General features: G+C 43.9%; 1 protein-coding gene across 1 annotated transcript in view; it reads right to left on the reverse strand.

Moving 5' to 3' along the window:
- The window catches only part of Syne1 (spectrin repeat containing nuclear envelope protein 1), a 477,339-nt gene that overhangs the window by 179,398 nt on the left and 285,170 nt on the right, over positions 1-12,771 (reverse strand). The window contains exons 79-84 of the mRNA XM_087912026.1: positions 10,133-10,470; positions 9,777-9,921; positions 8,397-8,615; positions 6,632-6,891; positions 3,763-3,928; positions 3,300-3,452 (exon numbers count right to left, since the gene is read on the reverse strand). Coding sequence (XP_087768152.1) covers positions 3,300-3,452; positions 3,763-3,928; positions 6,632-6,891; positions 8,397-8,615; positions 9,777-9,921; positions 10,133-10,470 — 1,281 coding nt within the window. The remainder of the gene's footprint in view (positions 1-3,299; positions 3,453-3,762; positions 3,929-6,631; positions 6,892-8,396; positions 8,616-9,776; positions 9,922-10,132; positions 10,471-12,771) is intronic.

Below are 12,771 nucleotides of genomic sequence, written 5' to 3' on the forward strand. Positions count from 1 at the left end.
TAATAGCCAGAACCTGGAAACAGCCTAGATGCCCCTCAACTGAAGAATGAATAAAGAAAATGTGGCACATCTACACATTAGAGTACTACTCAGTGGTAAAAAAACAAGGGCACCTTGAATTTTGCGAGCAAATGGATGGAATTAGAAAACACTATCCTGAGTGAGGTACCCAGACCCCCCAAAATGAATATGGTATGTCCTCACTCATAAGTGGATACTAGATATAAACAAAGGATACTGAGCCCATAGTTCATGATCCTAGAGAAGCTAAGTAATAAGGTGAACACAAAGAAAAACATATATAGATTCACCTGGAAATTAGAAACAGACAAGATTGCCTGACAAAATTGGGAACATGAGGATGGGGGGAGAAGGAAGGGTGGAAGGGGAAAAAGAGGGGAGAAGGGGATGGGTGAGAAGAACTTGAGGGAAAGGGATAGTTGAGATGGAGGAAGGACAGAGATGAGAGCAAGCAAAGGGATATCTTGATTGAGGGAGCCATTATAGGGTTAGCAGAAACCTGGCTCTAGAGAAATTCTTAGGAATCCATAAGGATGACCCCTGATGTGAGAGTCCCCTCTATGTGCTGTAATTACCATTAACGAATGAAGAAACTGCCTTGATCTGTTGATAGGGCAGAACTTAAGTAAGTGGGGAAGATGGAACTGAATGTGGGGAGGAAGAAGGGCAGAGTCAGAGAGACACCATGGAGCCGTCAGAGAAAGACATGCCGAATCTTTGCTGGTAAGCCATTGCCAAGTGGTGATATACAGATTAATAGAAATGAGTTAAATTAATGCAAGAGTTAGCCAATAAGAAGCTAGAGCTAATAGGCCAAGCAGTGATTTAATTAATTCAATTTCTGTGTGATTATTTAGGTTCTGGGCGGCTGGGACAAACTATCGGCCTCCTCTTACAGACCCCAGCTAAGACCCTAAGCAATAGAGGAGAGGGGGTCCAATATTGACTTGCCCTGTAGTCAGACTGATGAACATCTTAAATATCATCATAGAACCTTCATCCAGAAACTGATAGAAACAGAGGCAGGGACCCTCATTGAAGCACTGGACTGAGCTCCCCAGGTCCAGTTGAAGAGTGGGAGGCGTCAGAATATGAGCAAATAGGTCAAGACCATGATGGATTGACCCAATGAAACAGTCTACCTGAGCTAGTGGGAGCTCATCAACTCAAGTCAGACTGGGAAGGACCAAGCATTGGACCAAACTTGTTCCTCTGAATGTGGTTGACAGTTGCATGGATGGGCAGACTGAGGGGCCACTGGCAGTAGCACCAGGATTTATCCCTACTGCACATACTGGCTTTTTGGGAACCTATTCTCTTTGGATGGATGCCTTGCTTGGCCTGGATATAGTGGGGAGGGCCTTGGACCTTCCACAGGGCAGTGTGCCTTACACTCTTTGAGGAGTGGATAGGATGCGGTGGGAGAGTATGTGGAGGGAGTGGGAGGAGGAGAGAAGTGGGAACTTGGATTGGCATGTATAGTGAAAAAGAGTAGTTTGTTTTCTTTAATATATATATACATATATACACATGTATGTATATATATATATATATATATAAACTTTTTCTTCCTAAAAAAAGAAAAGAAAGGTCTTTCAAATTCTCAGAGAAGCAGCATTGCATTGGAACTGTCTTGACCTGCATCATTTTGACTCGAATGCTAAAATAACTAGATGGCAGAGAATAACTCTAGCAAGCAATAATTAAACAGAGAAAAATACATTTTTTTTTGAAAATTATTTATTTTAATGTATGTGTGTGTGTATGTGTGTGTACGTATGCATGTGTGTGGATACCTATGGCGCCCAGAAGAGGTTGCCAGAGCCCCAGAAGCTGGAGTTACAGGGGGTTGTGAGCCTTCTGATATGAATGCTGGGAATAGAAGTCAGGTCCTTGCAGGAGCAGCAGTGCATGGAACTGCAGAGCTGTGTATCCAGTCTACTAAAGGACTTTTCAAAGACCTTAACTTATCCTTCCTGCAATCTTCCAAATCCAAGAAGTCCAATAAGCTAGTTAAATAGTAAACAAAACACAAAATAAAAACAAACAAACAAATACCCAAAACTAAACAAACAAACAACTCCTGTCTTTGTTTAGTTTAAAACCCTGGTGCAGCAGAGCTGGGTTCTGTTGTGATTTTCAATCACTCTGCCTCCTTCACTGGAGATTCCGAAGTGCAGCCTAGATGTGTGAATGCTGTGGTCTACGTTTTCTGATCCACAAGCATTTTAGCACCTGTGTGTGTCATCCTTTTGTGCCACACAGAGTGGGCTATAAATGGGCTTCAAAAGCTCTGGCAGTCAGCCACCAAGTCAACTCTAAAACCCACTACGCGTCCACACAGATACCACATGACATGATTTTTACACGAAAGTGAATCCTCTTTATGGAGTGAGATCCCCAATCTCCTGGTCTTCACACTAAAAAGGACTCTTTATTTCTTGTTTCAAATAATTTTCAAGTCTGTAGTTCTGAGTTCTGATTACGGTGAGCCTTCCATTGGGCAGAATGAAGCCCCTTCTCTAATGCAATGGGCCCTCAGCATTCACGGCAGTGACAACTGTAGCCCTGACTTTTCTTGTCTCTTCCCCATGAGCATCCCTTTCCTTCAATATCTTCACCTACCCCTCTTCTATCTCACTGAACTAAAGTCACCATTTGAGGAGTGACTGGCACACTCTGGTTGCTCAATATTAATATCGGAACATGCCATATCTTACTTTTTATTTCAGGTATTATTTTACTCATGTTGGAGAGGCAGATAAATTCTATTTCTTTGTTTATGTCTTGAACGCCAGGCTTCCGGTTATTGGGTGATGAATTGGTGCTGTGTGTGGATGTTGTGGTTCTTTTTGAACATGGAGCTTAGCTGGAAGATGTGGGTCCTGCCTGTAGCACTTGAAGTTTCGAGCCATCTCTACCAATAGCCCAAGATTTCTGCTTTCTGTTCTCCAATATATGAGGCATTCCAGTCACACATTCCTGCCATGCCTTCCCTACCATGATGGAATGTCCTCCCTGAGTCCAAACAAATCCTTCTTCCCTCCCTTGCATCTGTCGGGATTCCTGTCACAGTGATGCGTTTGTACAATATCACTGTTCATAGCCGTAGTCATTTGATATGTTTCTTGCCCAGGAAAGAGTTCCAAGTGAATGCTAACTGTTTTATAGTGGTCAATTATTTGCTATGGTTTCCTGGGAAGTATGATTGTACAAACTAAGATGCCTCTTATAGGACTAACCCTGTGAGAGAACAGAAAGACACCCAATAAGCTTACCTGATCATGGATCTTTAGGTCCAATGCAACTTCAGCTAGCTGGAGGGAGATTTCAGGTGGTAATACAGTGTAAAGACCCAAGTGCTTATCCCTCTGTCCTTCTGCAATCTTCTCGATGCTCTCTCGGTGGCTGGTGGCTTCTGTCAGGAGGATCTAAGGGAAGAAGGCAGAACAAGAAAATAATGGGGACCTGATAAGGGGCACACTTTATACGAATCTAGAGATAAAGTTATCTATTTTCATCAGTTATGAAATTTGAGAAATGCAGTTCTCTACAAGGGAAGTGAACTTCAGTATGTTCCCTTCCATCTGGCAACTAATGCCAAGAAAGAATAATACCTAACATCTATATAATTCATGCCTAAAAGTTCTAATTGACAATTCATTAAGTATGTACAAGAGTCACTGGAACAAAGACCACATTTTGACATGGCGAGCATACAGAGCGAGGAGACATCTGTACCTTCAGTTCTTCCAACTGCGTGTCTATCTCTACCGTCGGATTTCCCAGATAGTCCTTCGTTTCTTGAACCCAAGACTTCACAGCATTGATTTGAGTCTCGACCGCTCCCCGTTCCTGTAGCTCCTGCTTCACCAGTTTGCTGTGACTCTTCACTTTGTCTTGCATGCTTCAGAATACCAGAGGGAGAAAGGAGAAGCAGGTCTGAGGTGAAAGGAACTCTCCCGGGCATGCCACAGTTTTATAACAGACACAGAAAGGGAAAAGCCTAGTTTGGAGCAGGTCATGTTACTTCTAGCTCTGTGAGATATTGTTTAGTGACACCAGAGTTCAGGTCAAGTATAACAGAAGAAGTTGCGTCACTGGGGGGTGAATAATTTATCACTTGGAAATTTGAGAGTTGACTTTGTTCCCTGCCGCTAAATTGCTACTTATTTCCCTATGCAGAAAACCTAAGGATAGCCAGATTCTTTCCTTCTTCTTTCAAAACTGCTCAAATGGTATGGTATCATCACCACTTGAAAGTAATGTGCCATTGGAACATGTGTAGCTGTAAGAAGTCGGCCTTTAAACAAAGAATCAACCTCTAGACATGTCGCCACGGTTAATGTCAATGTCATGATTGATTTGAATTAACGGGCTAAAAGACTTTTCAGTAAGTAGTATCAGATTACCCTAACACCATTAATAACTAAGAGAGGTGAATATGTATTTGTATGAGATAATGTTACTTAATAGAGGGACAACATTATTTAAAGACATTTTCCCAATGGCCCAAGAAGTGAATCAGGCCAGTTCTATGTAATGACATTTCATTTGTAGTTTAGTAAATGAAGCTTAGGTGAAGATCAGAGAGTAAAACAGCCCCACTGGTCAGCCTTACAGACCAGGCAATAGTAACACATACCTTTAATCCCAATAGCCACAATAGTTGCTATGGAAACCATCAGTACATGCCTTTAACCCCAGTGGTGCATGCCTTTAATCCAAGAGCTAGAGAGGATTATAAAACAGGGGGGGGGGGGGACAACTCTCAGTCTCAGTCTCATTCTGAGATTCCTGGAGGCAGGATCGCCATTTCAAACTAAGGTTGAGGTAAGAGCCAGTGGTTGGCTGCTTTGCTTTTCCGATCTTCAGGTTGAACCCCGATATCAGTCTCTGAGTTTTTATTAATTGTGCTTCAGCTCTAGAACATCAAGATGAACTTTTCCCAGATTCACTGTCAAGGATTGGGACGAATCCTTCGATTTCTGTCATCTGTGCCCCATTCCCCTAGATCACCCACGGATGATCGAGCTTTAGCAAATGGACATTTAAATAATGCTCAGTTGCAAAGGTCCACATGTAACCTGGGACTTACTAACAGCCAGGCCGACCTCAAACTCACGACACTCCTGCCTCAGCCTGCTGGCGGTTAGCATGACAGTTCTGTGCCACTGTGCCTGGCACCTGGCATCTTCTGAATGACTCATCCTCTCTGCCACTGCCCAAGGGATTTCTTTCTTTCTTTCTTTCTTTCTTTCTTTCTTTCTTTCTTTCTTTCTTTCTTTCTTTCTTTCTTTCTTTCTTTCTTTCTTTCTTGCCTTTTTGTTGTTGTTTTGTTTTTTTTTGAGACAGGGTTTCTCTGTAGTTTCTGAAGCCTGGAGCCTGTCCTGGAACTAGCTCTTATAGATCAGGCTGGCCTCCAACTCACAGAGATCCCTCTGCTTCTGCCTTCCAAGTGCTGGGATTAAAGGCGTACACCACCACCGCCCGGCTCATACCCAAGGGATTTCTAAATTGTTTGTATGACATTCCACCCCAGTGCCATTCAAGCCTGCTCAGTCTCCAGCTGCAGAAGACACCTTTGCCATCCCTACCCCCCCTCGCTAGTTACCTCTGCTTGTTCTCTCCTAGTGTTTGTGCAGGTTAATCTCCACAGACGGCTGCCCTGGGTGTAGAATCACCCGAGAAGCACACTTATGAGCAACTTTCCAGAGATGTCTAACTGAAGGGGGATGTCCTCTCCTAAATGTGGGTGGCACTACCCCACAGGCTGGGGTGCCAGTCTGAATAAAAAGAAAAGTGATGGGGAAACTCTATCAACCAATCACATCGAATTAGGGTGTGGCTTCCTGGGGCCCAGATAGAAATACTGCGAGAATCCAGATGCACACCCTCTCTGCAAGGATCACAACGGACAGATAAGAAGATGGACCTCCCATTCTTGTGGCGTGAGTTTCTCCTCATAACCATTAAAGTAGAATTGTTACTCTTGAGCTGGCCTGGTTATTTGTCGTACCTACCTAATTCACAACAGGAAAGCAAGAGAGAGCAAACCGAGCACACACCACCATTAACCGCTCTGTTTCCTGACTTGGGTGCAGTGAGAGCAGGGACCTCATGATCCACTGTGCCTCCCCTCCTGTGACGGACTGTAATCCCTCGGACCGAGAAGCCAAACTAAACCTTATTTAAGGTGATTTCATCACAGGGACAAGAAGAGTAACAACTTTGTGCATATTTGCGATACTTTACTGAACTGGTACTTTAAAATGCAGGAAGGAGAGCAATGAATCTTTTTGACTTATCATTGTATCCGCCACCCTACCCGTGTGTGTGTGTGTGTGCGCGCGTGTGCGTGTGCGTGCATGCATGCGCTTACAAACAGGTATCCTCCCCACTGGATCTTACTATCGTGGAATATTTCTCTTAGCATAGGTGTACTTGTCTAATGAAGAATGGAAGAGTTAAGAAAGGTCAGGAGTAGAAAGGATAGGAATAGATCTCTACATGTGCAGCCGGCATGACGGAGTATCCCCAAGCCTGAGTACCCCAGGACCCTTTGAGTCTAGGCCAGTTATAATAGTGAACAGAACTGGTATGCAGTTACCTGAGACATTGATCTTGCACTGCAGCAATTTCCCGCAGGATGGGCGCCTCTTCTGCAGCGCCAGGGAGGGCCCCATCTTGTAGCATGCTCAGCGCTCGCTGCTGTAACACGCCCAGGGCCAGCTGCTGCTGCTCCAGCTCCAGCGAACACGTGTCGTGGCATTCAAGGAGGGCCATGAGCTCTGCTTTGGAGGCCTTTTCTATTGCATTTTCAGGTAATTTACCTTGCAGTTGAGCAATCACTTCAGTGGTTTCTTTCATCTAGTGACAAGCAGACATCTTATGAAGCTCAAAATTATACTGAGAAATCGCATGGTGAGGCCACTAAGTGACAGACACACTTGACATCGTCCACTGTGATGACATGAATTCTGAATTTTAGAACTAAAAACTGACATGGTAGCTTTAACATGAAAGACCACCTCACCCAACCTGGGTTGAAATGATTAATCCTCAAATCTTAGCAAGGCAGTCACAGACTACATGTGACAGAGAAACATTAAATGAACAAGCACACAAAACATCCGCTCTTAACGTTAGCCTGAGCGTGTGTGGGAGTCACCAGGAAGGTGTGGCTAGAACACTGAACCTTACCTATCGGGTGGAAGAAATTACACACAGATTTGAGGAATACGTTCAAGTCTTATTTTTACAACAAAGAAAAAAAATTAATTTTGGACTTTTTCCAAAATAGGTTCAAAATAAAAGGGACTCACACTGGACTTGCTTCTAAATTTTATTGCTTAATTTTCTTTTTAAAAATTCATTTATGTATTTATTGTTGAAGTTTTAGCTATTATTAATGTGAGTGTGTGCGCACGTGCGTGTGTGAGGCAGACACACGAGCAAGAGCGCAGGTGTCCACGTGACACACGTGTGGCTGTCGTACGACAGCTTTCGGAGTCTGCTCTCTCACTTCACTGTGGGTGCTGGGGATCGAATCCAGCCATCGGTCCTGTACCGCAAGCTTTTTTACCTGCTGAACCATTTAGCTGGCCCTTGTTTATTTTAAAATTAGTATACGAAACAGCAGATTCCCTCATAACACTTTCATAAATACTTGGCTTTGGCTTATCCTATCCCTCTTTCTCTTTCCAATCTCCCTGTCTTCCCCTCATCCTGCCCCTCACATTCATTCTTCTGGCCCTTGTATTCTTTTTGTTTCTACTCCCTGTCATGAACATTATATTGCCCTCCCCATGCTTTCTGGCCCTAACTTAAAACTAAATTGTACAATGCATATTACATTTTGTTTCAAAATTTAATTTGAAATGGAAAGAAATGATGAAAGTTTCATAAGACTAACTTCAAAAGAGAAGCACAAACTGTTTGAATGAGAAATCCCCCCCCCCTCCAGCCTCGGGATTTGACTACTTGGTCTGCAGTTAGTGGCCCTTTTTGAGGAGGGTTAGGAGGTGTGGCTTTAGTGGAGGAAGTATGTCACTGTGGGAAAGAGCTGAGGTCTTCCCCTACTCCCAGTTTGTGCTCTCTGCTTGGTGCTTGTGGTTCAAGATGTGAGCTCTGACCTTGCTGCTCCAACTGTCACGCCTGCTGCCTGCTGCATGCCTCCCGCCACTGAGGACCCTGATCCTCTGGAATCCTAAGCCGAAATAAACTCTTTCTTCCCTTGGTCATGGTGTTTTATCACAGCAAAAGAAATGTAACTAACACAAAGGCAAAAGACAAGATACCAGTTTTCAAAGTACATCCTAATCTTTGAGAAACAGAACAAGGCCCAACTGAAGCCGATCTGTACGGAAAGTTACCTTATGGCTCAAGCCCCTCCACTCATCTATGGCATCCTGCAGGATCTTCTCCTGGTCCTGGGCCACAGCTCGGAGACGCGTCCAGCGCTGCCAGACAGTGGTCATCGACCTGCTTAGGGTGGCTTTGCTCGCATCGTTTCCGGTTTTCTCTAGGTGTGATGCCTTTTCCTCCAGGGCCACAATTTTCTCATGGAAAGAGTCAACTACAGACACTACAGCCTAGTGCAGGGTTGGGGGTGAGTAGAGGGGGTTAAAGAAAGATTGATTTTGTTTTTTAAGTTCAGTGGGCTTGAGTAGAAGCCCAAAGACACTTGTAAATGGAGATATTTCTATATAAATTTAGGTCCCTCAGGCAGTCATGGTGGTACAAGTCTAGTGGTGGGGAGGTGGGGCAAGGGAGTCAGGAGGTCATAGCATCTTCAGCTTTGTGGAGAGTTCGAGACCAGCCTAGGATACCTGGAAACCTTCCTTAAAAACCCAGAAGTACATTAATAATTATAAATACATTTTGCGTCCTCTAATAACTCTAAAGTTTTACTTATCAGAGTTGGGTTTGGATTGATTTATTTTGAAAGGCAGATGCAGATATTATTTATTTATGAAAGATAAGTTATTTTCTACTTGAGATGATTCTTGTTTATTCTCTGAATATCAACAAAAATGAAGGAAAATTTCACTTTGGTATTTTAGAATGCTCCCATCTTCCTTACGTTGTTATGCTAGTCGAGAGGGCACGCGGGCATTTATTTCTGGATTTGTTTTAATTAGTCCAAGTTATTCAGAGATATTAGTCCAAGTTATCAGAGCATTTACTGATGTTTTCAAAGGTTTAGTTAGGTATTTATTCTGGGGGCTGGCAGGATATGGACAGGAGTTAAAGACGACCTTTTATGTGCCAGCTCTTTCTTTTCCACCTTGTTTGGCAGATGGCATCTCTCTTGTTTCAGTTAGTTAGTTGCACTAACTCCAGGAGCTTCTAGGGGGTTCTCCCTTTGTCATCTCCCTCGCTGTAGAGGTGCTAGGACTCCTAACCTGTGCCTGCACTCCTTACTTTTTATGTGGGTTCAGGGGACCTGACTCAGGTTGTCAGGCGCCAGGCTTGCACAGTGAGTATTATTACCCACTGAGCCATCTCCCCAGCCCTTTACTGCCATGTTTAATGATCGTATCTTCTCGGAAGCAATTGCTTTGACTTTCTCTCTTGATCTTTAGCTATGCCAGCACCCCCCAACTATGAAATGTGTTTCTTTGTGTCTGTATCATACCAAAGGAAGCCAGATGGAAATAAAGAAAGATTTAAAGATGTGACTCTAGACACATCACAAAGACTCGTTGCAATTCACAGTAAACGAACATCAAAATAATGACGACAAAACTGACCTTGTGCTTTGACAACTTCTCCTCAGCTTCCTGGCCTGAAGAAGTCTTCAGCAATGAAAACTCAGACAGCTTCTTTTCCCCATCGTTCATCAGCTCGATAACCTCTTCCCTCGCTTTCTGGTACTCCTGCCAGTGAACCGTACATCTTGAAAGAGTCCAAGAGAAATAAATAAGCAAAAGAAACCCATCTGTTTCCACACAGAGCCCTGGTGTTCCCATGTCTAACAATAAGAGGAGAAAGCAAATGTACATGCTGATGTATGTTGATATATATATATATATATATATATATATATGTATATATATCATTGTTTTCTGTGTGACAACATCCTTTTGCCTGAACCTACTCTAAATACCTTTGCAGGAGGTCTCGCTGGGCATGGGCGTCCTGAAAGACCCTCTGGCTCCTCTTTTCCAGGGAAGCCATCTTCTGTGCTAGCTCCTCCTTTCCATTTGGCTTGATGAGTGGATCCAGCTTGGTCACAAGACCTTGGAGCTCCTCCATGTGACTGTGGAACTGGCCCTCTGTTTTGAAAAATTCCTCGTGACTTTTGAGATTCTCCTCGGCGCTCTCCACATCCAGGCCGTTGCCTGCCAGCTGTAGCATTTCTTGAGCATCCTCCAGCCAGTCATTGGCCGTCTGGAACACTTGGTAGTACCTTTGGCAGTGGCTGTATATTTCTGTCAAGGTCGCCTGAAAGACAGTTACCATGACATAATCAGCTTCCATTTGCAGGAGGTTTGTAGGAAATCTTTTCGCCTTTCCATCTCTTTTCTAGCTCCCAGCTCTAGAAAAGCCATGAGAAGTTGATGCAGAAAATTATTTTACTGGTGTGAGAGGAATCCTTTATTCCTCCCTTTGCTCATCTTACTATAATTCTACCAGTGCAATTAAAACACGTCATGGATAAGTAAGGAGAGAAATGAATTATAAATTTATGCTAGTCTTGACTGGTTTGGAAACTTTTTTCGCTGTGTGTATATGTATTTCTTAAAACAAAATATAAAGTGTAGTAGCTAGATGACTTGCGAAGTAGTTATGCCTCAGTGGGTTAAAAGAATGACAACGTTCAGCATCCAAATTAGCTTTGCCAGCTTCTGGAAATGAACAGTTTGTCCTTGAGTCTTGAATGAAGACTAAACTAGACAAAATAAAACTCCATAAGGCTTGCAGCTTCAAATCCAGAAGGAGAGGAAATACTCTAATCAGCCGTCAATGACTGAACAAAAGGAGCTACACTGAAAGCAAAGATAGTGATGCAGTAGTCAGGGTGGGAAGCAAACAAGGAGAGAATGGGAAGGGAGAGCAAAGGGTGAGCCTGTGGGCTACAAATGCTTCCTGTAACATCTGGATGAAGGCAACCAAGAGACAGAGGCAAAGCAGAGGCAGCCTCCCGGGTTGAAGACTGCGTTCAGGAATCGCCAACTTGAAACAAAGAATCAATCAGTGGTTTTGACTTATGGGTGGTGACCCTGTTTGGGGTCACAAATATCCTACATATTGGATACTTACATTCCAATTCATAATAGTAGAACATTACAGTGATGACATAGCAATGGGATAGCTTTCTGGCTGGGGGTCACCACAACCTGAGGAACTGCACTAGGGTGGCAGCATTAGGGAAACTGAGAACCACTGTGGTCGATGATTTTCAAATAGAAGAGGTCAGTCCTTGCCCTTCACCGAGGGCCAGAGGTAAACTTGTGAAAGGGAGGGGACCACCCAAGCTTCACGTGGGAGAATTCCTCTGGGAGTACCAAAGTGACTGTTTGGTACAACTTATGTCCCCTCACCCTGGACGGAGTCCCAAGCCCCTTCCAGGGAACAGAGATGCGCAAGTGTGGGCGGCTTCCATGGTGTCTGTCACACAGGAGCGTCCTTGCATGCCGTGTGCAGCCAGAGCGAGCAGTGTGAGCCTTTGTAGCCATAGGAAAATAGTTGTTAAAGTCGAAAGATGGTTCAGAGTTAGCATGGAGAGGAAGGATGCTAAGCACACTTTGAAAAGCCAGCAATTGATGTATTTATTACAATCTAATACAAGCACTATAAGTTTTGCTATTTAAATGGTTAGAATTAATCTACGTCAGAAGTAGAAGTGAATGATAGGAAGATTCTGCATGCCTGATGGCCGGAGAGGCAGAAGAGCATCTGATCCCCATGAACTGCTGTTATGGTGATTAGGAGCCAGTTCAAGGCTCCCAGATTCAGGTCCTCCATAAGAATATCAAATAGTCTCAAACACTGAACTATCTTCTCTGGGCTAATTATTATTGTCTCTTGTGACATGTCCTCATATAGCTTAGGATGGCTTCAAACTCCCTCTGGAGATGTTTAATTTGTGATCCAACTACCATGCTCCGTTGAAGTAGTACCGGGGGATTAGCTTCAGAGCCATAGGCCTGATGGGCAAGCAACGGAACTTTATCAACAGAGTTGAATTCCTAGGCCGGTGGCCAGGAGATTAAAGAAAACAACCCCATGGTAAACAATGTATCTTTTCTGCTATATTGGACAAGGAAGTGTGTGCTCCGTGTGAGAAAGCCCCACTAGGAGGACAAACTAGGAAGTTCTCCATAGACTCCCATTGCTGCTTGTAGTTCCCCAGGTCTCAGGAACGGCAGCTAGAGCACCCGTGTTCCTGCTAGATTATATTTGATGCCAAGAAGGGGAGCAATCCTACCTGAAGAAGGAGAGAAGAAACAGAGCAATGGGAGGGACCGCTTACAAAAGAACACGCCTCAGCACTGGAGTTGGCCTGTGTCATTAGTCTGGCTTTACTGCCTTGGGAGTCTCTCCATCCAATGAGATTTTCAAAATACCGGATTTCATGTAGTATGAAAGGGCTCTAAGTACCCACTGGCCATATTCTATCAGTATAGTCACAATGCTTCCATGTGGGGAGAATTCCCAGGACCTCTGCTGATTTAGGACACACAGGCTCTTGTGTAAAGTGCCGCACTGTGTGCATGTACCCTACACACTGTGCCGTGTGTC

This window comes from Myodes glareolus, chromosome 1 (assembly GCF_982192425.1).
Source record: "Myodes glareolus chromosome 1, mMyoGla1.1, whole genome shotgun sequence".
In the NCBI taxonomy this organism is placed as follows: domain Eukaryota; kingdom Metazoa; phylum Chordata; class Mammalia; order Rodentia; family Cricetidae; genus Myodes; species Myodes glareolus.